Raw genomic sequence first — 24,592 nt, forward strand, 5'->3', positions numbered from 1 at the left:
AAATGTTAAAAGTGAGCCCGCATTTACCACTTCATCTGGCAGCTCATTCCACACTCCCACCACTCTCTGTGTGAAGAACCCCCCCCCCCCATGTTCCCTTTAAACTTTTTTCCCCTTCACCCTTAACCCATGACCTCTGGTTTTTTTCTCCCCTAGCCTCCGTGGAAAAAGCCTGCTTGCATTCACTCTGTCTATACCCATCGTAATTTCATACACCTCTATCAAATCACCCCTCATTCTCCTACGCTCCAGGGAATAAAGTCCTAACCTATTCAACCTTTCTCTGAAACTCAGTTTCTCAAGTCCCGGCAACATCCTTGTAAACCTTCTCTGCACTCTTTCAAACTTATTAATATCCTTCCTGTAATTCGGTGACCAAAATGACTCACAATACTCCAAATTCGGTCTCACCAATGCCTTATACAACCTCACCATAACATTCCAACTCATACATAATACTTTGATTTATAAAGGCCCATGTACCAAAAGCTGTCTTTATGACCCTATCTACTTGTGACACCACTTTTAGGGGATTATGTATCTGTACTCCCAGATCCCTCTGTTCTACTGCACTCCTCAGTGTCCTACCCTTTACCTTGTATGTTCTACCTTGGTTTGTCCTTCCAAAGTGCAATAAAGAGCACAAGTGGAGGGAATTGGAGAAGGAAGGTTTTAGGTGAAGATTGTTGCCACCAGAAAACGTCTGTCGCTTCGGTTGCTCCTGTATCCCCGTTCCTTCTCTCCCCACTGAGGTTGGACCATCCTGGAGGCTCAGATCAAACCAGGTATTGATGTTTCAAATTCAGAACATCTCAGCGGGAGCTGCTGCACAGAAGCGTCCACCCTAGAAACAGGCCTTTCAGCCCATCGAGTGCAGGCTGACCATCAGACATTCACAGCAACCCTGCACTCATCCCCAACTCTCCCCACGCTCAAATCCCAAGATTGCAATTTATTTGCCACGCGTAGGAAAAGCGAGGAGGTCCTGAAGAGAGAATTTTGGGGGGTTGTGTAGAAGGACCTCCAGGGTAGCAACCTCTGCAGTGCCGCCTGTGCCACGCACCAGTGAGGGTGAAAATCGGATAATTTGGCAGGCAAACTGGTGCAGGGGGCAGGGTTTCCTATTTCTGGATCATGTGGGGAAGGTATGACCTGTACACAAGGGACCGTTTACAGGTACCGATATCCTTGCAGACAGGTTTTCTAGAGCTGTTGGGGGAGGGTTTAAACTAATTCGGCAGGGGGTGGGAACCAGAGTGATAGAGCTGAGGATAGGGCTGTTTACAAGCAGTGAGGCTGCCAGGAAGGACAGGCGGGTGATAGAACAAAATTGCAGTCAGTGGGGTGAGCTGCATTGCAAAAGAGGGACAAAACTGAAAAGGGAGACGAATACAGGATTGGGGGTGTTATAAGGGGTCGAGGGAGAGAGGGGGAGAGGAGAGGGACACATACATATTTTCTGGAATTCGGAGTGAACACGCACCTCAAGGACTCGTCATTCAGCAGCTCACCGGCGCCACCTTAAGGATGTTTAGGGATTGGCAATTAACTGCTGGTTCAATCTAAAAAACCCACATCCTTTGAATGATTGTAAACATAGTAGGCCATTCGGCCCTTCGAGCCTGCACCACCATTCAGTATGATCAAGGCTGATCATCCAACTCAGAACTCTGTACTTGCTTTCTCTCCATACCCCCTGATCCCCTTAGCCACAAGGGCCATATCTAACTTCCTCTTAAATATAGCCAATGAACCAGCCTAAAAAGGGGAGAGACAACGGGACCTGGGTGTCATTGTACACCAGTCATTGAAGGTGGGCATGCAGGTACATCAGGCGGTGAAAAAGGCAAATGGTATGTTGGCATTCATAGCAAAAGGATTTGAGTACAGGAGCAGGGAGGTTCTACTGCAGTTGTACAAGGCCTTGGTGAGACCACAGCTGGAATATTGTGTGAAGTTTTCGTCCCCTAATCTGAGGAAAGACATTCTTGCCATAGAGGGAGTACAGAGAAGGTTCACCAGATTGATTCCTGGGATGACAGGACTTTCATATGAAGCAAGACTGGATTGACTAGGCTTATACTCACTGGAATTTAGAAGATTGAGGGGGGATAAAAATGGAGAGTTATACTGGCACAGCCTGATCAAAACACAGTCCATTTTGATAAATACGATGCGGGGATTTTTTAAAAATCACCATGGATGCAATATTGAACTATCCCAAGTGATTGTAAATTTTCAAGATAACTATTAGATCACAGTGCAGAAAACAGAACCTAGAACACATGAACAAAAGCTGGCTGCTTCATCCTGCGCGGCTGACCTGACATGATTATGGTCCTTGCTGGAGCCAATGTCATCTGATATAAATTAACCTGAAATCATTGCTCTGAGGAATCTGCACATTCAGATTTATTTCTCACCTCTACATTTCAGTGAAACTGACCCCAATCAGTGCAGATCGGCAGCAACATCTCCACCACAATCTCCATCAGCACAAGGCTGTCTACCCTGCTCTACTCACTTGACTGTGGGGCTAAGGTCAGCTCCAGTATGATATTTAAGTTTACTGACAATACCACTGTGGTGTTGGTGGGGGCAAATCAGCAGCTTGCGGGGAAATTAAAGACCAGTTTGACTGGTGCCACAGCAACAACCTCCCACGTAATGTCAGCAAGACCAAGGAGCTGATTATTAACTACAGGAGGAGGAAACCAGAGGTCCATGAGCCAGTCCTCATCAGAGACGGAGAGGCTCAGTAACCTTGAAATTATAACGCCAATTAATTTAGAGGATCTGACCCGGGTCCAGCACGTAGGTGCCATTATGAAGAGAGCATGGCAACCTCTACTTCCTTAGGAGTTTGTAAAGATCCAGCGAACTTTGACAAACTTCCAGAGATGCACAGTGGGGAGTATACTGACCGGTTACATCTCAGCCAGGTACGGAAACACTAATGCTCTCGAACGAAAAGCCGACAAAAGGTGGTGGATAAAGGCTGGTCCAGCACAGTTGAAGCCTTCGCCACCATTGAACACAACTATATGGGGCGCTGCCACAGGAGAGCAGCATTCATCATCAAGCACCCCCGCTACCAAGGCAATGCCATCAGGAAGGAAGTACAAGAGCCTCAGGTCCCACACCACCGGGTTCATGAACAGTTATTGGCCCTCAGTCATCAGGCTCCTCACCCCAACATTGAACTGATTCCACAACCTACGGGCTCACTTCCAGGGGCTCTTCAACTTGCGTTCTCAATATTTATTTACTTATTAGTAGTATTTTGTTTTTTTTTAAATTTGCACAATTTGCTTTTGCATATTGGTTGTTCGTCCACCTTTGTCGGTTTCATCAATTCCATTGTGTTTCTTTGTATTTACCGTGAATGTTTGCAAGGAAATGAATCTCAGGCTGACACATATGGGGGGGGGGGGATGATTGATAAATTTGTGGCCTAAGGTAGAAGGAGTCAATTTTAGAAAACCTAGCACATTTATTTTTCAACATAGTCCCCTCCTACATTTACACACTTAGTCCAGCAGTCGTGAAGCATACAGATCCCTTCTTTGTAGAAGTCAGCACCTTGGACCTCCAGAAGTGGTCCCCAGCGGGGCTGATTGATAAGTTCGTGGCCTGAAGGAGCTGAGTTATACAGCTCTTGTTACATGCACATGCAGTTCAACTCTGAGTGATTATGCAGCAAGTTTGAATTTAATAATTTACCTCCTTCTCCCTTAGGCCACGAACATCAATCACCCCTGCTGGGGACCACTTCTGGAAGTCCAAGGTGCCGACTTCTACAAAGAAGGGATCCGTTTGCTCCACGCCCGCTGGATTGAGTGTGTAAATGTAGGAAAAATAAATGCGCTAGGTTTTCTAAAATTGAACCCCTCGTACATACTTTGATAATAAATTTACTTTGGATTTACTGACCTGCTGAGTGTTGTGACACTACTCAACTGGTTTATGGTGACTTTGATCATATGTTTAACTTTGGAATGCACTGTTTTCGATAACAACCAACACAGCCTAATGATGTGGTGAGGGCAGCTGCAAGCATTGCCACAGATACCAATGCCAACATAGCATGCAATCCAAGAATTATGACTGGAAACACGAGGAAATCTGCAGATGCTGGAAATTCAAACAACAATACACACAAAGTGCTGGTGGAACACAGCAGGCCAGGCAGCATCTATAGGGAGAAGCACTGTCAACATTAACAACAACACACACAAAATGCTGGTGGAACACAGCAGGCCGGGGAGCATCTATAGGGAGAAGCACTGTCAACATTAACAACAACACACACAAAATGCTGGTGGAACACTGCAGGCCAGGGAGCATCTATAGGGAGAAGCACTGTCGACATTAACAACAACACACACAAAATGCTGGTGGAACACAGCAGGCCAGGGAGCATCTATAGGGAGAAGCACTGTCAACATTAACAACAACACACACAAAATGCTGGTGGAACACAGCAGGCCAGGCAGCATCTATAGGGAGAAGTGCTACCGACGTTTCCGGCTGAGACCCTTCGTCAGGACTAACTGAAAGGAAAGATAGTAAGAGATTTGAAAGTAGAGGGGGGAGGAAACTTTATTCTAAACAAGCAACACAAAGCACTGGAGGGTCTCAACAGTTAGGCAGTCACAATAGCGAGAAATAGACAATTGACCTATTGGGAATTATCTTTCACCTGGACTGGACAGATCACTGAAAATATTTAAGATGGAGATAGGGAGCTATTTTAAATATTGTGAAATTGAAGGGGCAGGGAAATGGCACAATTGAGGCTGCTGTGGTTCGGCTGTGTTCGCATTGAATGAAACCAGACTACAGCACACAGTGTGGACTGCCGAGCGCATCATTGGAGTCTCCCTGCCCTCTATTGTGGACCTGTATTCTTCCAGGTTGAAGAAGAGGGCGGGGAACATCATAAAGGACTCCTTCCATCCTGCGCATGGACTGTTTGAACTGCTTCCGTCTGGTAGGCGCTTCAGATCCCTCCAGACTAAGACTAATAGGCACTGGAGAAGTTTTTTCCCTACTGCGGTCACTTTGCTGAACAGTTAACTGCCGGTTAACTGTCGGCTAACTATTACTTGGATTGCACTACTTGTATGTATAATCTATATTTTCATTTATATTTATCATTATTATTGTTATGAGCAGATAGACAACATCTGCCGGAAGTAAATTCCTTGTATGTGCACAGGTACTTGGCAATTAAAGTCTGATTCTGATTCTGATTCTGGTGCAGAGCTGGGGGTCCTACTGATAAGATCTCTGCTATTTTCTTGTGTAATATATTTGCATAAATTGAGACCTGAAAGGAGAACAGAAATAGAAGTCATTTTCAGTCTCACAGGTACCTGATGTGGCCTCCAGTGACCCACAGTTTTTGTTCATTACTAATTTCTATAGATGTACTGCAGAGAGCATTCTGAGCAGCCTGGTAGGAGCGCCAGTACACCAAATCACAAGAGGCTGCGAGGGGCTTTATACTCAACTAGCTCCACCGTGGGCACTCACCTCCCCCTCACCCCATCAAAGACATCTTTAAAAAGTGACATCCATCGTGAAGGACCCTCACATACAAGATATGCCCTCTTCTCATTACCACTATCAGGGTGGGGGCACAGGAGCCTGAAGACACATACTCAACGTTTTAAAAAACAGCTTTGTCCCCTCCGCCATTAGAACTCTGAACGGTCCATGAACACTATCTCACTACGTTGCTCTCTTTTTTCTTATTTCTCATTTAAACATAGTTATATATTTCACTGTACTTTTCCACAGAACAACAAATATCGTAGTATATTTCAGTGATAATAAACACGATTCTGAAAGCACAGCGGACAAAGACAAGCATGGGCACAGTAATACCCACAATCCCTCACGGCCCAGAAACCACCCTGCCCAGGACACTTTCGGAGACACCCATACGCTTCTGGGGCTTCAACGGGGCCTGGCCGCGGACGGGGAAAGGCCAAGAGGCACAAGAGTATTTCTGGAGATCTTTCGGCCCAAAACCCGCTCCGACGATTAAAATCGGCAACTCACTTCGGACGTTTTGCTGCCGTCATTCGCGAACGCTCTGGGCGCAATGCGCATGCGGGCCTTCAGCGTTAGGCGCATGCGCCCTTGGCCCCTTCTAGCCCTCTGCCATTTCCGATCGTCACTATGGCAACAGAGCCCAATTTTAAACCCGCTCCTTTACGGAGGGCATTACTGTCATGAATACCCACAAGCGGCAAAATGAGAATGGCCACGATATTAAATATGAAAAGAAAAGAAGCACCCAGCAAAGCAGAGAAAAGACCTGAATGTATCAGGGTCAAAAGTCCTTCTGTCCTGGTCCTAAAGTGGACATCATAAATCATTCATTGGCCCTGCAGCACAAGCAGTGACAGAAACACCCCCTCCTGGGTTTGCTTTTCCTAATGCTGACTGAATGTTAAAAACCTCCAAACTACCTGGGGGAGCCTGGCAATTTTTTTTTTAAAAAGCAGCAAAATATCTTGTAACTTATTCTGTCCATCTCAAAGAACGACAGGCCTTGTATTAAAGTCTCCCGTGGACGCCGTACAAGGCCACAAGCCATAGTTGCAAAATCAGATCATTGGGTCCAGCGGGTCTCCTCCACCATTCCATCTTGTCCGATTTATTATCGAGCCCCATTCTCTTGCCTCTCCTCGTAACCTTTACTAATCAAAAACCTATCCACCACCCCTGTAATGAGCCAAACACTCTTTATGACCCCATCTGCCTGTGATGTCACTTTCAAGGAACTATATTCCCAGGGCCCTACCAGTCACTGTGTGAGACCTACCCTGCTTTGTCCTTACAAAGGCCAACGCCTTACACTGGCCTGCATTAAATTCTATCTGTCATTTTCCAGCTGGTTCAGGTCCCACAAGCTTTGAGAGCTGTCCTTGCTGTCCACTATGCTCCCCCAACTTCACGTCATCCACAAATCTGCTGATCCAGTTTACTACATTATCATCCAGATCACCAGCCACTGGCCTCCAGTCAGAGACGCAGCCATCTACAACCACTCTGTGGCTTCTCCTATGAAACAAATACTCCATCAAACTCACTACTTCATCCTGAACGCCGAGCAAATGAATCTTCCAGACCAGCCTCCCATCGTCAAATACAACATCCACTGCCCTTCCTTCATCACATTCCCTCATAAGGGGAGCATGCCTTACGAGAATAGGTTGTGAACTTGGCCTTTTTTCCTTGGAGCGACGGAGGATGAGAGGTGACCTGATAGAGGTGTATACGATGATGAGAGGCATTGATCGTGTGGATAGTCAGAGGCTTTTTTCCCCAGGGCTGAAATGGCCAGCACAAGTTTTAAGGTGCTTGGAAGTAGGTACAGAGGAGATGTCAGGAGTAAGTTTTTTTTTTAAAAACGCAGAGAATGGTGAGTGCGTGGAATGGGCTGCCGGCGGTGGTGGTGGAGGTGAAAACGATAGGGTCTTTTAAGAGACTCCTGGATGGATACATGGAGCTTAGAAACATAGAGGGCTATGGGTTAAGCCTAGGTCAGGGGTGTCAAACTCATTTTAGGTCGTGGGCCGGATTGGGCAAAATGCAGCTTCATGCGGGCCGGATCAGTCGGGCGCGAGCGAACGCAGCTTTCATTGCCTCCACTTTTTCAGTCTGTTCTCATGTGTCTCAGTCTCTGCTATAACTACAAAGTGTTTCACTTCACAAATTCCGTTTCTTATGAAGAAGACTGCTGAGCAAGCATTATTTTTATGATTGGTATTAACTTACAATCATAGGCTTCATATCGCCGGGCCATTAATAATTAAAATAATAGATCTATCTAAAATGATCTCGTGGGCCGGATATAATTGTACGCCGGGCTGGATATGGCCCACGGGCCTTGAGTTTGACACCTATGGCCTAGGTAGTTCTAAGATAGGGACAGGTTTGGCACAGCTTTGTGGGCTGAAAGGCCTGTATGAGAACTGTATGTTTTCTACATTTCTATAACCTCCTCAAATAACTTCCTATGATTGGTTAGACACTACCAACCATGCACAAAGCCATGTTAACCATCCCTAAGGTAGCCACTTTATCTCAGAATCAGGTTTATTATCACCAGCATGTTTCATGAAATTTGTTAACTTCTAATCTTTCTTCTAATATTTGTAAATCTGTGCATCTGTATTGCTGCTGTGACACAGTAATTTCCTTTGAGATCAATAAAGTATTTGTCTAATCGGGCCCTGCCAATCCAAATTCTAATATATCCTGTCTCTTCGAATACCTTCCAATAACTCACCCATTACTGACGTCAGGCTCACTGGCCCATTGAGGGTCAGGGAAAGGGTTAATGACCTAAGTAGCGAACTTGCATTTTTCTGTTTGAAATTGTAACCCAATGTCTTAAGCTTGGACATGCAGAAAGCTGACAGTCGTTCATAATCGGGATGCAGCACTGAGCGCAAATGGCCGTAAAGAGGAACACGCAAGTCATTGGATGTTCTGTGATTGAAAGTATCTTGTGCGACGGATGAACTTGCATGCTCCTGATTATGTATTTCTGCTTGTGCAACAATCACTAGCCCGCCATATTTGGCCTGTTCATCGTTATAAGCAAATGGCGAAAATGCTCCGTAACTCAGAGACCTGCCCTCTGCGGCGAGCTCTCCATGATGTCACGCTGAATAAAGGTAACACCGCTTGTGGTCTGGTCTCTCGAGTCATTTTTCTTCGACACCGATAGTTTCCCAGATTATTCTAAGAGCCTTTCTTGAACAACCACACAGCATTAGCTGTTCTCCAGTCCTCTGGCATCTCGCACGTGGTAAATATCTCTGCAAGGGCCCCTGCAATTTCTGCACTAGCCTCCCACAATGTCCGACGGGGTTTCACCTGCCCTAATTTGCCTCAAGGCCCCAAGCATCTCAATTTCCGTGGTCCAGATACAGTCCACGACCTCTGCCTCAGTTCTATAAACACTGTGTCTCTCCTGAATAAATTCAGATACAAAAATAAAAATCCATATAGAATTTCCCCATCTCTTTTGGCTCCATGCATGGTGTAAGTGGACAGTTAGTGCAACTCTGGTTCATGAACAATTCTCTTTTTCAGCCTGCAATCTTGTGAACTTCACTGCGGACACACAGGGGACACAATTTCACGATAGAGGTCGGGCGTTATCGATTGAGGTGGGAAATACCTTCACACAAATAAAAGTGGGGACGGACAGTGTCAGACCGAGTGGAAGCTCTCACCGCATGGAAGGGAGGTGCAGGCAGACGCGTTCTCCATTTCCAATGGAGAGGACGGAGAGAAAACAAAGATCACGTTACTTTTGAAACACCGCCAGGACTGAGAACAAGTAGTGCAAAGAGTGGCAGCCCACTCAATGGGCTGAACGGCCACCTCCTGACCATAAGGACAGAATGAGGCCATTCTGCCCAAAGCCTGTACCAAAGCTGATTTACTTTCACTTCTTAACCCCGTTCTTCAGCTTTCGCCTTAACCTTTGGCACCCTGACTAATCGAGAACCTATCAACGTCTGCTTTAAATATACCCAATGACCATCTCCACAGCCACCTGTGGCAACGAACTCCACAGGTTCACCAGCCTCTAGCTAAAGAAATTCCTCATCGCTGTTTTAAAGGGGCATCCCTCCAGTCTGAGGCTGTGCTCTCCGTTTCAGTATTAACCCCCTCCAGCAGGAACACTCGTTCACAGGCATCAAGGCCAAGTTGTGAGCTCACCTCATATCCCTTAATCTCAATAGGTACATTTACTGCCATTCACTTGCTCTGACTGAGGGAAGGGGATCTCACAGTCATCCCACCTGCGTAAACATAGGCTGAGGTGGCCCCTGGGATGAACATTCAGGCAGGGCGGGGAGGAATTCCACCCTGATGTTTGTGGTGTACACACCCCCACCACCTCAGCCTGACCCCTCAGGACAGACACAGAAAGGCTGTTCTCAGTGCTTGGGCTTGGTATGTTTTACCTCCCTGACTACCCCTTCCCACCTCCCTGCAGTGGGCTGGGGACACTCACAGATTAAGACTCTATCAGAGAGTTGGGGTCCTCAAACGGATGCACAGTCTTTCCCACGCGTTTCCCTTCATCGTTGCCAGCATTTCACACAGCTGCTGTGTAGAGGCATATAACAATTACAGCACGGAAACAGGCCATCTCGGCCCTCCTAGTCCGTGCCAAACGCTTACTCTCACCTAGTCCCACCGACCTTCACTCAGCCCTTAACCCTCCATTCCTTTCCTGTCCAAATACCTGTCCAATTTTACTTTAAAAGAACCTACCTCTACCACTTCTACTGGAAGCTCGTTCCACACAGCTACCACTCTCTGAGTAAGGAAATTACCCCTCGTGTTACCCCTAAACTTTGCCCCCTAACTCTCAACTCATGTCCTCTTGTTTGAATCTCCCCTACTCTCAATGGAAAAAGCCCATCCACGTCAACTCTATCTATCCCCCTCATAATTTTAAATACCTCTATCAAGTCCCCCCTCAACCTTCTACGCTTCAAAAAATAAAGACCTAACTTGTTCAACCTTTCTCTGAAACTTAGGTGCTGAAACCCAATTAACATTCTAGTAAATCTCCTCTGTACTCTCTCTATTTTGTTGACATCTTTCCTATAATTCGGTGACCAGAACTGAACACAATACTCCAAATTTGGCCTCACCGTTGCCTGGTACAATTTTAACATTACATCCCAACTCCTATACGTCCTGAAATTCTTTTTCTTCGCAAACATCCACGAAAACGGAGGAGTCCCCCAAAGAACGAACGACAGTTAAATGTTAGAACCCCGAAGCCCCCCCAGCCCCCTCCCGCACACAAGCAGCAGCAAAGCAATGGCAAAGGCAAAACACGCCCCCCCGCCCGAGCGCTCAAGCATGTAACAAAGCATCAATAAAGACACAGACTCAGTACCCCAGAGACAACTCGTTCACCTGGTAATTCAACATATCACAGGAGGGAGGCATAACAAACAACTCACTGACTTATGGCGTTAAAGGTTTGTTGCGTCGCTTTTTCCCAGCTCTGCACCTAAAGAGCTCAGGTCTCTGGGCTGCCTTCCATTTTCTTCCGCAACGCTTCAGGCAGCAGCACCAGCCTCGAATCTGCCTGGCTCTCAGAGTCATGAAAATCTGGAACCTGACGGCGTGCTAGTTTTCCAGCCTGAGACCCCGAGAGCGGGTCCCATTCCCACAAAGACCGGAGTCAGAGTCTTTCACCGAACAGACAAATTAATCTGCGGTCGCTTTATCAGATACACCTGCTTATTAATGCAAATATCTACTTAACCAATCATGTGGCAGCAATTCACTGCAGAAAAGCATGCAGACCTGGTCAAGAGGCTCAGCTGTTGTTCAAACAAACAGAATCTAGAAGAAATGAGATGTAAGTGACATTGACCATGGAAAGATTGTTGGTGCCAGATAGGGTGGCTGGAGTATCTCAGACACTGCTGATCTCCTGGGATTTTCATGCACTACAGCCTCTGGAGCAGGGATTCCCCAACCCAGGGTCCACGGACCCCTTGCTTAATAGCTTTGGTCCATGGCATTAAAATTGTTGGCAAACCCTGTTGTGTTTCTTACACAGAGTGGTGCGAAAAACAAACAAAAAAGTAATCGGTGGGTGAAAATGCCATTTTTTTTTAATGAGAAAGGTGGGAGGAGACTGGCCAGACTGGTTCAAGCTGACGGGAAGGTGACGGTAACGCAAATAACCACGCGTTACAACAGCGGCGTGCAGAAAAGCACCTCTGAATGCACCGCACGTTGAACCTTGAAAAAGGTGAGCTACGAGGGCAGAAGACTAAGTGGGTTCCAGCTCTATACCTAATAAAGTGGCAATCGAGTGCACTTCTTCATTAAAATTCACCCAAAAATCAGACCCCACCCAGGGTCAGCTCACCACTGTGTTCCCGACAGCCAGTTGCCCCCAGTAGCAGAGGAGTTCCACCCTCCCTCGATTTCTCCAACAGCAGTGTTCAAAATCATTTTGAATTAATCTTCAAATTCATACTGAAATTGACTGAACTGCAATCAAATGATCCTCTAAATAATTAAATTGGATGGAGTATGAGCCCCATTAGTAATTAGATAACACACTGAGTGCTTGGGATGAAGGGGATTTATTTGGCATTAAACCCTACACAATGAAATGATCCAACCTGGGGTCTGATTATCAGGAACAACAAGAAGTCACTTGTGAATCCGCCGGTGTGTCCGCAGGTTAGAGGAATGGCTGAACCCCTTCCCGCACTCGGGACAGATGTACGGCCTCTCTCCGGTGTGAACTCGCTGATGCGTCAGCAGCGACGAGGAGCGAGTGAATCGCTTCCCACACTCGGAGCAGGCAAACGGCTTCTCCCCCGTGTGGACTTTCAGGTGCTTCCTCAGGTTAGTCGACTGGCCGAATTCCTTCCCGCACTCGGAGCAGGCGAACGGCCTCTCCCCCGTGTGGACCCGCCGGTGCTTCCGCAGATTGGTCGACTGGCTGAACTCCTTCCCGCAGTCAGAGCAGGCGAACGGCTTTTCCCCGGTGTGAATCCGCTGGTGGATCAGGAGGGAGGATGAGCGGCTGAACCCCTTCCCACACTCGGAGCAGGTGAACGGCCTCTCGCCGGTGTGAACCCGCTCGTGCGTCAGCAGGGAGGAAGAGCGGGTGAATCCTTTCCCGCACACGGGGCAGTTGACGGGCTTCTCCCTGCTGTGAAGCTGCTGGTGTTTCTGTAGCTCTAACGGCAGAGGGAAGCCCTCTCCGCACGTGGTGCAGGTGAACAGCCTCTCCCTGGAGTGGCTGCGGCGATGAATTCCCAGCTGGGTGAGGTAATTGAATCCCTTCCCACAGTCTCCACACTTCCACAGCTTTTCGCCGGTGTGCCTCCGCTGATGTTTCAGCAACTCGGACGCCCGGCTGAAGCCTTGTCCACACTCTGAGCACAGGAACCAGTTCTCCCCGCTGTGAACTGCGCTTTTTGCTTCGGTGCTGCACTCGGATTGCGACGGACTGAGTGATTCTGACAGACCCTCCTCCGGTCTTTGGTTTGATTTCCCCATTTGTGCATCCTCCATTACTAATACCTAGCAAAAAGAACTTTGAACAGTGAAAAGGGAAGTGAGGGGAAGAGCTTCCATAAATGACACCACATAAAACAGCCTTCAAACTATCCACACACAACCTCTAGCATGGCCTTACTCATTGGATAACATATCCCACTAAACAAATTGCTACATTAAAATAAAAAAACAACAGCCTGGGCAGTTATTTAGATCAACCAGTGGATAAAAGCATCCCCAGACTATTTAACTGAATGAACGACGAGGTGATTAATTGACTAAACGACTGAAAGATGAATAAGTGAAATTAACTCACTCCTTTCTTTTCGGGCACGGCCGGAACTTCTGCCGATACTTCCGTCAACTTGACTATCAGACTCCGGAGCACTTACTGGCCGCAGTTTCGTGAATTGAGGGCCGAGCGCTTGACCCCAGCGGAATGGCCGCGTCCCTTACCCAGAACTCCCCCCGCTCGGGAAACCGCTTTACCCGCGGCGTCCCCCCACCCCACGCACAACACGGGCTCACTTCCCTCCGGGCCTCCCGTGTCCCGGCCGGTCTCCGGGTCCAGGATCCGTGGGCGTGTTAACTGCGCCCCCCCCCCCCCACCTCCAGCACCTCCGCCGCCCACCACCTCCTCCGCTCCTTCCGGATCCTGTGTTGGCAGTGCGCATGCTCGGCCCTCCATAACCCGCGCCTGCGCTCTCGGCTCCCGTTGGGTACCAAACACCCAACTATTTCTACGCTGTCATTTAAGTCCATTTTTTTTTTCCGCCGGCCTCGGAGCTCCCAAACTATGTCTGCAGCCAGTCACGGTTGGAAAAGCAAAAGTGAAATTATTCACGCTTTGACGACGGCAGAAAAAAATGCTATTTGTGCCTACTAACCGCACATTTTTTGAGACCATGACGTAGGAACAGAATTAGACCCTTCGGCCCATCGAGTCTCGTCCGCCACTCAACCATGACTGGTTTAGTTTCCCTCTCAACCCCATTCTCCAGTCTCCTTTTAACATTTGACGCACTAACTAATCCACTGATCCGGACAAACCGGGATAATTCCCCAGATTGTTATTCCAAGTTAACCAGAGGATTCCTGGTGAGCCGGTGAGAGATCGGTGCTGCGCTGAAACATCCGGTGGAGCTTCAGTCCACTTAGAGATCAAACAGCGAAGATAAAACAAGATGAGTCTGCATGTGTGTTTTTAATTCATTTTTCTCTATCTGGGTGTCGCCGTCTCGCAGCCAGTGGCACCAGCTCCAGGGACTCGTGCTCCATCCTGCCTGCCGTCGGCACGTTCTCCCTGCGACTGTGAGGGCTTAATCCGGGTGTTTCTGTTCCTTCCCACCTCCCGAGAGCGCGGGGACCAGTGGGTTCATCGTCAGCTGGTGAAACGTGACTGCGGTGGAGGCGAATGGGGAGAGAATGCAATGCGATACCAGTCTGATACCGGAGAGGGAAAACTCGGATTTCAAACCTCCGCTGCCTTGCGGCCAGACCCACTCATGGGAAAGGCTTCGGGAGTAAACCCCGAGGACAAATCCGGAGCTGGAGTCCCTAAGGCAGTCCGACGTTGCCTTCGCTCTGGCAACTCCCGCGACGACACCGGCCCTTGCCCTTCCCTTGGACAACATCGGTGTTGTGGAGAGGGGAGACCTGCTGCATGGGCAACCGCCAGTCTCCCAAATAACCTTGCCCGGGCCTGCGCCCTGGAGACCATTCCAGGCGCAGATGCATGGTCTCGCGAGACTAACGGACGCCAGACGTGCCAGTCTGATTAGTAAATAGTTCAATGGGTCGCCGTAAATTCAAAGTTGAAAGTGGAAATAAATGTATTATCGAAGTGCGTATATGTGAGCATATACAACCCTGAGATCCAGTTTCTCCTGGACATTCACAGTAAGGCAAAGAAGTATAATAGAATCAATGAAAAACTATGCACAAAGTCCGAAGAACGACCGATGTGCAAAGGAAGACAAACGGCGTCAGTACTAAAATGACAAGAAGTTAACTAACTAAATAATAAATAAATAATGCTAAGGACATGAGTTGTAGAATCTTTGAAAGAGTCGGCGGGTTGAAAAACCGTAGTGAATGACTCTGACACCAAGCGCACGAGATTCCGCTTATGCTGGAAATCTAGAGCAATACTATGCAGACAAAAGGTCTTCGGCCCGAAATGGCGACTGTCCATTCCCCTCCATTGCGGCTGCCCGGCCTGCCGAGTTCCTCCAGCAGTTAGTGTGCGTGGGTTAACCGCTGCAGAGAGCGCGGTCGTGGGCCGCCTGCTGGAAACGCCTGCTCAGGTTCAGGACAAGGCCTCTCCGGGGCGGCGAGGTCGGACATCCCGACTGACTTTCAGATCAGGATTGTGCGCCGTCGGCGGATGACTTCAGGAGCGTCCTGCCTCTATTCCAAGGCAAACGGGCGCTGCAGAGCAAACAGAGAGCTGGCGGAACTCAGCGGGCCAGCTGGGAATAAACTGTCGACATTTCGAGCCGAGGCCCTTCAGCGGGACCGGAAAGGAAGGCGGCAGAGGCCAGAATTAAATGGGGTGAGGCTGGGAGAATGGCGCTGGCGGGTGATACGGTGTCCAGATGAGGGAGAAGCTGGAGGGGAGGGATGATATCAGAAGGTGCGAGGTGATACGGTGTCCAGATGAGGGAGAAGCTGGGTGGGGGGGGTTGATATCAGAAGTTGGGAGATGATACTGTGTTCATATGAGGGAGAAACTGGGGGATGGGGGGATATCAGAAGGTGGGAGGTGATACGGTGTTCATATGAGGGAGAAGCTGGGGGGGGGGGTGGGGGTGATATCAGAAGGTGGGAGGTGATACGGTGTCCAGATAAGGGAGAAGCTGGGGGGTGCGGGGTTGATATCAGAAGGTGGGAGGTGATACGGTGTCCAGATGAGGGAGAAGCTGGAGGGGAGGGATGATATCAGAAGCTGGGAGGTGATACGGTGTTCATATGAGGGAGAAGCTGGGGGGGGGTGATATCAGAAGGTGGGAGGTAATACGGTGTTCATATGAGGGAGAAGCTGGGTGGGGTGGTTGATATCAGAAGGTGGGAGATGATACGGTGTTCATATGAGGGAGAAGCTGGGGGGTGGGTGGTGATATCTGAAGGTGGGAGAAAGGGGGATCAAATTGGAGAGGATCGTGGACCGTGAAATAAAGGGAAGGAGGGAAACCGGGGGGGGGGGGAGTTGACGGGCGGGCCATGAACGGTGAGGAGAAAGTGCAAGAGGGCCACCAGAATGTGGAAAAACAAAATTAAAAAAAAGGAGCGGCGGAGGGCGGGGGGGGGGGGGGGGGTGTTGTTACCGGAATTGAGAGAAATCGATGTTAACAGGACATTTCAGGCGGAATGTGATGTCTCGTCCAACCTGCTCATCATAGCAGTAGACAGACATGTCGGCGTGGGGGTGGGAGGTCGAACTGAAACGGCGGCCACCGGGAGATTAACGCCCTTGGCGGCGGACAGAGCGAAGGTGCCCGTGGAAGCGGACCCCGGTCTGCGTCAGCTCTCACCGATGAAGAGGGGGAGCACCGGGTAGAATAAATGATTCCGCAGCGAGCATGCCTCGGAAGTAACGCTCTGCCGGCAGCGAGCACAATGAAGGTCTGGGGCTGTTCGAATTGTCGTAGGTTTCCTTGAGATTTGTAAGAGTTCGAGCTACACGCATCCAGACACGAGGAGAATATTCCAGAACACCCCTGATCTGTGTGAAACCTGGGTGCCGCCCGACCCGCTGAATTCCCCAGTTCCTTGTCTGACGATCCCATCTCCAAGTCTTCCCTCCGCCACACACCCACACCTCCCACCAACCCCTCCTCTACTGCAGTCCACCGCTCCCTCTCCTATCAGATTCCATCAGCTTCGCTTTTGACACTAATCCCACTATTCTTCTCCAGCTGCTTATCAGAACAACCCCCCACCCCCGCCCCGGCCACCTATCACTGCCCCGCTTGCTACACCCCAGCCCCCCACCTTTTCCGCATGCTGGCGATCTCCTCTCTATCTTTCAGTCCGGATAAAAGGTCCCGAAACGAAATGGCATTCGTTTCCAGAGGAGCTCCGTGACCGGCTGAGGCCACGACGAGCAACACGCGCGAAATGGTGGAGCAAGTCAGCCAGCATCGATGGAAATGTACAAACAGTCGACGTTTTGAGCCAAGACCCTTCTTCAGGGCTGGAAAGGAAGCGGGGAGAACCCAGAATAAAAAAGTGGGGGAGGGGGAAGAGGACTAAGTAGAAGGTATAGGAAAGTTGACGAGGGTAAAGCAGTGGATGTTGTCCACATGGACTTCAGTCAGGCCTTTGACAAGGTTCCACACGGAAGGCCAATTCGTTAAGTTCAATCGTTAGGTATTAATATTGAAGTAGTAAAATGGATTCAACAGTGGCTGGATGGGAGATGCCAGAGAGTAGTGGTGGATAACTGTTTGTCAGGTTGGAGGCCGGTGACAAGTGGTGTGCCTCAGTGATCTGTACTGGGTCCAATGTTGTTTGTCATTTACATTAATGATCTGGATGATGGGGTGGTAAATTAGATTAGTAAGTATGCAGATAATACTAAGGTAGGTGGCGTTGTGGATAATGAAGTAGGTTTTCAAAGCTTGCAGAGAGATTTAGGCCAGTTAGAAGAGTGGGCTGAAAGATGGCAGATGGAGTTTAATGCTGATAAGTGTGAGGTGCTACATTTTGGGAAGACTGATCAAAATAGGACACACATGGTAAATGGTAGGGCGTTGAAGAATGCAGTAGAACAGAGTGATATAGGAATAATGGTGCATAGTTCCCTGAAGGTGGAATCTCACGTGGATAGGGTGGTGAAGAAAGCTTTTGGTATGCTGGCCTTTAGAAATCAGAGCATTGAGCATAGGAGTTGGGATTTAATGTTAAAATTGTAGAAGGCACTGGTGAGGCCTCACCTTGAGTATTGTGAACAATTTTGGGCTCCTCATCTAGGAAAAGATGTGCTGGAATTGGAAAGGGTTCAGAGTAGGTTCACAAGGATTATTCCAGGAGTTATCATATGAGGAATGTTGTAATTTACTCGCTGGAATTTACAAGGATGCAGGTGTGGGGGGGGGGGGGTGGGATTTCATTGAAACCTTTCGAATGTTGAAAGGCCTAGACAGAGTAGATGTGGAAAGGATGCTTCCCATGGTGGGGGAGTCTAGGATAAGAAGGCACAGCCTCAGGGTAGAGGGGCGTCCATTTAAAGTAGAGATTTGGAGAATTGTCTTTAGCCAGAAGGTGGTGAGTTTGTGGAAGGTATTACCACAGACAGCTGTGGAGGCCACGTCGCTGGGTGCACTTAAGGCAGAGCCTGATAGGTTCTTGATAGGACACGGCATCAAAGGTTGCGGCGAGAAGGCCGGGGAGTGGGGCTGAGGGGGGGGGGGGGAACGGATCAGCCATGATCGAGCGGTGGAGCAGACTCGATGGGCCAAATGGCTTTATTCTGTCCCTATGTCTTATGGTGTTATGTCGGAACGGTAATGGAAATCGGAATTAAAATGGTTAGTCACCAGGAAATTCCGCTTTTGGTGGATGAAGCGGACGTGCCCGACAAAATGGTCCCCAATTTAAGACGGGTTTCATCAATGTAGAGGAGGCCGCATCGGGAGTACCGGATGCAATAGCCGATCTCAGCAGATTCACAGGTGAAGTGTTGCCTCACCTGGAAGGACAGTTTGGGTCCCTGAATGGGGGTGAATGGGCAGGTTAAGGCTGCTTGCGGGGATAAGTGACCGGAAGATGGCCAGTGGGGAGGGTCAAATGGACGGACAATGGAATCCCGTGCGGAAAACGAGACGTGGCGGGTGTGTGTGTGTTGGGGGGGGGGGGGCAAGTCTGATCGCTTTCAGATGGCGGAAGCAGCGGAGAAGGACTGTTGGATGTGAAGGCTCATGGGGTGGGAGATGAGGGCTCCAACATGTCGCGCCACAAACGGTGGAAGGATTTGGGGGTCATGTGGTAAGTAATTCGCTACACGGGCATAAAACGTCAAAAGTACGGATTAGAGAGAGGGAGAAACAGAGGTACATTCCAGCGTAACACACAAAGCGCTGGCGGTCGGGCAGTGTCTACGGGGGGAAGGGGGTGGAATAAACAGTTGGCGTTTCGGCCCAGACCTTTACTGGGATTCTCGAAGGGTGAGCCGAGAGGACGCTGGAGTGGAGCCGAAAAGCTGAAGGGAAAGGAAGCTACACTTAACACAGGATGCTGACGCAAGCGAATCTGCAGCCGCTGGAAATGTTGAGCAACACACGCATAAAATGCTGGAGGAACTCAGCAGGTCAGGCCCGGCATTAGCATCTGCAGGAACGCGTGGATTCTCGCTCTCTCACTCCCCAGGGTGAACTCACTGGTGCCGCAGCAGCCTGGATATCAGAGTAAAACGCTTGTCACCGCTGGAGCAGGTGAATAACGTCTCCGTTTGTCGGCGTGCCACCAGCTAGAATGACTGGCTGAACCTCTTCACACAATCGGGCAGATGAGAAGCCGCTCACCCCCGCTGGAGGTTCTGGTCAGATTACTGACGCGCTTAAAACATTTCCCGCGGTTGGAGTACAGAACAGAGTTCACGCACACAAAATGCTGGAGGAACTCAGCAGGCCAGGCTGCATTTAAGGAGGGAACTTCATCAGTGTTGAGTTCCTGCAGTATTTTCGTGATGAAGGGTCTTGGCCCGAAACGTTGACTGTTTATCCATTTCCATAGATGCTGCCTGACCTGCTGAGTTCCTCCAGCATTTTGTGTGTGTATGTGTATTTTTGTGTTAGTTGCTTTGGATTCTAACATCTGCAGTTGCTCCTGTTCAGTGAAAGCAGTTAATTAGTGTAGAGTGTCAAGGGCTTTGGACAGGAGGGTAATTCGCCAACTTTCTTCTCAAACCCCGGCGCGACGGAAGCGAGGGGATGATCGTGACACCTGGCGCACACAGGGGGCAGTTTGGCCTTGCCTGCTGGGTCTGGAGAGACGCCTGGATACTGGTGAGGTTCGATTGTTTTGGGGGGGTGCGCTCGATTGTGAGTCGGAGGGCGGCCGTTCATTCAACTGCAAAGAATGTTTGGCTGCCAGTTGGTCAGTTAACGAAGGTGATCATAGCCGGGTGTCTGACGACTCTCCAGTTCCTGGTGAGCTGCTCATTGGAGCGCAGGAACTGATGCACGAACGCCGTGGTCGTCGCACCGTCATTCCAGAATGTACCGCGGCTCCTGAGTGGTTGAGCCTTCGGGCGAGCAGCCGAGTATGCCCAGTGTGGGGTTCACACCGGAGACTAGTGAACGACTTCACAGCTTGATATGAACTGCCTCTGCTGACTCAGACCCCTCAAAATGAAACGAGTAACTGCGCTTGCGTAAAATAAACACATTGAGCCACGCACAGCTCCCTGAACCAACATGGTTTTTTTTCAAAGGGAAATTAATTAAAATACTTTTTTTTCCAGGTCTCAGACCCAAATAACGGCTACTTCCTACAAGATTTGGAAATCGGGAGTATCAGAACCGCCTGAGACTGTAAGTTCAGTCTGCAGAACAGTACGGACTAAATGCTAATGGCCTGTTCTTTACCCACAATCCCCACGCATCAGAAAGCGCTCTACTTACCGCCGTCCCACCGACGCGCCTGCGTGACCCCTCCCCCCTCCCAGGTACGTACTGCATCACGGGTGCGACAAGTCGGGCAGACCTCACCGACAGTGGGTCGGTGCAGCGGGGCTGCCCCGGGGATCCGCTCCGGGACCCTCCGTCGGGGCTGATCGGGCGCAAGATCCTCAACTGCCGCCGTGTCCCGGGAATCTCCGTCAGGGCTGCGGAGGGACCCACGTTCGCTGTGTGACTCGGACATTATTCGTTGATATATCTCGTACCTCGGGAACAATGAACCCCTATCGGTGCGGTGATTGCGGGAAACGCTTTAAACGATCCAGCGATTTAATCAAACACCAGCGGGTTCACACCGGAGAGACGCCGTTCATCTGCTCCGAGTGCGGGAAAGGATTCAATCAGTCCTCCAACCTGCTAACGCATCAACGTGTCCACACCGGGGAAAAGCCGTTCATCTGCTTGGAGTGTGGGAGGGGTTTCAGTCAGTCGTCCTCCTTGCTGACGCACCACCGGGTTCACACCGGGGAGAGGCCGTTCATCTGCTTGCAGTGTGGGAGGGGGTTCGCGGAGTCGGTGAACCTGACCAGGCACCAGCAAGTCCACACCAGGGAGAAGCCATTCACTTGCTCCGAGTGCGGGAAGGAATTCGCCGGGTCAGCCAATCTGATTAGACACCAGCGGGTTCACACCGGGGAGAGGCCGTTCATCTGCTCCGAGTGCGGGAAGGGCTTCACTGAGTCAGCCAATCTCACCAGACACCAGCGAATTCACAGCAGGAAGAAACCTCTCACCTGCTCCAAGTGCGGGAAGGGATTCTCTCGGTCATCCGAACTGGTGATGCATAAGCGAATCCACACCGGGGAGTGGCCGTTCACCTGCCCCATGTGTGGGAAGGGGTTCCACTGGTCATCCCACCTGCGGATACACCAGCGGGTTCACACCGGCGAGAGGCCGTTCACCTGCTCCGAGTGCGGGAAGGGATTTGCCGAGTCGGCCAAACTGACGCGGCACCAGCGAGTTCACAGCGGGCAGAGGCTCTTCACCTGCTCCGACTGCGGGAAGGAATTCACCGAGTCATCCAGCCTGCTGACGCACCGGCGGGTCCACACCGGGGAGAGGCCCTTCACCTGCTCCGAGTGTGGGAAGGGCTTCAGTTGCTCGTCCAACCTGCTGAGACACCAGCGAGCTCATAAGAGAGAGAAAGTTTAAAATCCGCCGGATGTGGAATATTACTGATACACCCGTGAGCTGTTCGGTTCTATGGTAATCACTGCTGCTCATTACACCCGGCCACAGCTCTGCTGATGTTAGTGACCACTATAACTGAACCGGAGTTTAATATTCTCGATCTAAAGCAGTTCTGTTTGAAACTCCTTGTCTGGCAGCCTTCTGATGCCTCCCCTGTATATAGAGCGTACGGTGCAAAGACCATCCATTCAGGCCAGCGGGATAAAATCTGCCACCTCCCCTCCCGCCACTCTCTGTGCTCCGCCGCAGCCTCCCCGCAGCTCACCCTGCCGGAATACCCTTGTCTCCCAGCTTCCACTTACAGGTACCTCTGCTGTTCACCTCAAGCACCTTCCGAGGAGTGCGGCCTGCTTTGTGTCGACGTCGGGGAGGTGCTGGCTGGTGGGGGAGGGAAGCAGTTTATTTTGCTTTGCAAAAATCGGACGGGGTGGACGAAAGCAGGCCGAAGACATTCCGAATCCCTGCAACCGTGAGTTTTTACGGACCTATAGTTGTTTTGGCAGAAGCGAAATAAATTGTTGGTGAAATTAATTTGACCGAATGGCGATACATACCGGGACATGATGCCTTGGGCCCCAACGTGTGGGAAAGGTGCTAGTGAATGGCACACTAATGCAAATCGACAGAACATTAAACTATGAGTGTTGCCATGACATCATAACGAGAGGTAATGACGTCAGTTACTCCAAAGAGTCCAGAATGATTCCCACAGAATAGAGAACAGGAAAGTTAATACCACTAACTAAGGGAGGAGGGAGAAAGGAAGGGAACGCCCGAGATCCGTAGAGGAGAAAGTCCAACAGTAAGCAATTCGCCACAAGGCAACTGTAAATGCGTGCAGGGTTGTCTGGATTTATGAAAGGGGAATCACATCCAACAAACCTGGTGGGGTTTATTGAGAAACGGGAGTTGAAAAGATAATGGGTGAAACCAGCGGTCATTGGGGAATTTTACAAGAAATTTCATGAGGTGCCACACAAGAGGTTCACAAATCGTCCAGGGATTGGGGGTAACACATACATCAGCATGGATTATGGATTGATTACTGGATAGAAAAGGGAACAGGAATAAATTAGGTCACTCGGGACGTGGAATGGTACAGGGATCGGGGTCGGGCTCCCGGCTGCTCACGGAGTGAGCCACTGGAGCAGCCCAATATAACATTGCCGACGGGACAAGGCTGGGTGAGAGGGGCAGCTGTGAGGAAGACGCAGAGAGGCTCCAGGGTGGATACGGAGGTGTCGTGCATCAACAGCAGTCAGAATAAAATTGCTGGCACAGAGCAGGAAAAGGCTCTTCCGCACAACGGCTCCCTGTCGACCAAGGTTCCCATTGAAGCTCGCCCCACTCTCCCACGCTTGGCCCATATCCTTTCCAATCTCTCCTATCCGTGTGCCCGTCCGAGTACCTTTCTCAATGTTGTTAACCGCTAAGTGCTTCAACCGCTCCTATGGCGCCTCTTTCAGTGTCTGGACCACAATCTCAGTGGAACAGTTGCCTCTCCCTGTAAATTCTTTTAAACTTAAACCTGACTGTGGTCAATACTAATGGGATTGGGTTTGTGAAAGAGAAACATGTCCAACATACCTAGCTATACCGTAAGGTCGGCCACTCTGATAGAAATTAATAAGAAAGTAGTTTGAAAATGCTGCTGGCTCTGTACCCATGTATAACGACAATAAAGATCATTCAATTCAATTCAGACACTCGCAGATAAATTACACAACTACTGAAAGGAATTCAGAAGGGTTTTATTTGAAAACGATTTGAGGACAAGTGTTTTCTCCGACTGAAATTGTACTGAGCCCTGCTGAGACCAGATCTAGAGTCCTAAGGACAAGTCGGTCTCCTTACCTTGGTTACTCTGTGGACCAGACCTCGTACCACCCAGGGGAGGAGCAGAGGCGGCGTAGGACAGGACAGAGATGCTGGGGGGCACACTGGAATCTGGGCTGGGCCCCTGCAGGCCAGTTCTCCCGTCGGCGCTGCCCTCCAGTGTTCGCTCCCCGGAAACAAGCTTTATTGCTTTGTCTGCGGATGGTGGGGAACTGCTACGTGCCTGTTCTTGCAGAAGCACGGCTCCTGGACGACACCTCATGCACCATCAGTCCAGGCCATGTCACACAGGGACTTGTGCTAATATTATTTTGTGACCGTATGTGCTGTGTGTGACTATGTGCACTGTACTTTGCACCTTGGCCCTAGAGGAATGATGTTTCGCTTATCTGTATGGTTGAATGACAATTAAACCTGAGCTTGAACTCAAGTGGGAGATTCCTCAGTGGATGGAGTGCAACAAAAGTCCGCCTGCGAAATGACATGAACACGAAGTGATTTCATTGATACAAAAAATACCGGTGGGGCTTGACAAGGCAGATGCAAGTGTTTACTCCCTTGCTGAGGTGTCTGGAACCAGGATTCAGTATCTCAAAATGAATAGTCATCCAGCGTAGAAGCAAGCTTTTGGCCACTGAATCTGTACTAACCACCATTTATACATTAATACCCTTTAAAATGCTTCATACACCCTTTGGCTATTTTATTAGGTACACTTCCACACCCGCTCGTCAATACGGGTATCGGATCAGCCAATCGTGTCAGTAACTGATTGTTGATAAACTTGCAGA

At 49.7% G+C, this 24,592-nt stretch overlaps 2 protein-coding genes across 3 annotated transcripts in view; one reads left to right on the forward strand and one right to left on the reverse strand.

The window, feature by feature from the left end:
- The window catches only part of LOC132381584 (zinc finger protein 420-like), a 43,201-nt gene extending 19,293 nt beyond the window's left edge, over positions 1–23,908 (forward strand). Inside the window, exons 6-8 of the mRNA XM_059951078.1 lie at positions 14,337–14,461; positions 16,447–16,647; positions 20,762–23,908. Coding sequence (XP_059807061.1) covers positions 14,337–14,461; positions 16,447–16,647; positions 20,762–21,926 — 1,491 coding nt within the window. The 3' untranslated portion in view covers positions 21,927–23,908. The remainder of the gene's footprint in view (positions 1–14,336; positions 14,462–16,446; positions 16,648–20,761) is intronic.
- Positions 12,149–13,682, reverse strand: LOC132381639 (gastrula zinc finger protein XlCGF7.1-like). 2 transcript variants are annotated; one of them, XM_059951220.1, is made up of 2 exons: positions 13,409–13,682; positions 12,149–13,129 (listed from the first exon to the last, which is right to left on the reverse strand). In XM_059951220.1, exon 2 carries the CDS (start codon positions 13,105–13,107, stop codon positions 12,235–12,237), a length of 873 nt encoding a protein of 290 aa, XP_059807203.1. In that variant the 5' UTR covers positions 13,108–13,129; positions 13,409–13,682; the 3' UTR covers positions 12,149–12,234. The 2 variants fall into 2 exon arrangements, with proteins under 2 accessions (XP_059807203.1, XP_059807202.1); XM_059951219.1 differs by having other exon boundaries at positions 12,149–13,116; positions 13,409–13,681.
- Positions 23,909–24,592: the final 684 nt, after the last annotated feature.

This window comes from Hypanus sabinus, chromosome 26, assembly GCF_030144855.1.
Source record: "Hypanus sabinus isolate sHypSab1 chromosome 26, sHypSab1.hap1, whole genome shotgun sequence".
NCBI classification, from domain to species: Eukaryota; Metazoa; Chordata; class Chondrichthyes; order Myliobatiformes; family Dasyatidae; genus Hypanus; species Hypanus sabinus.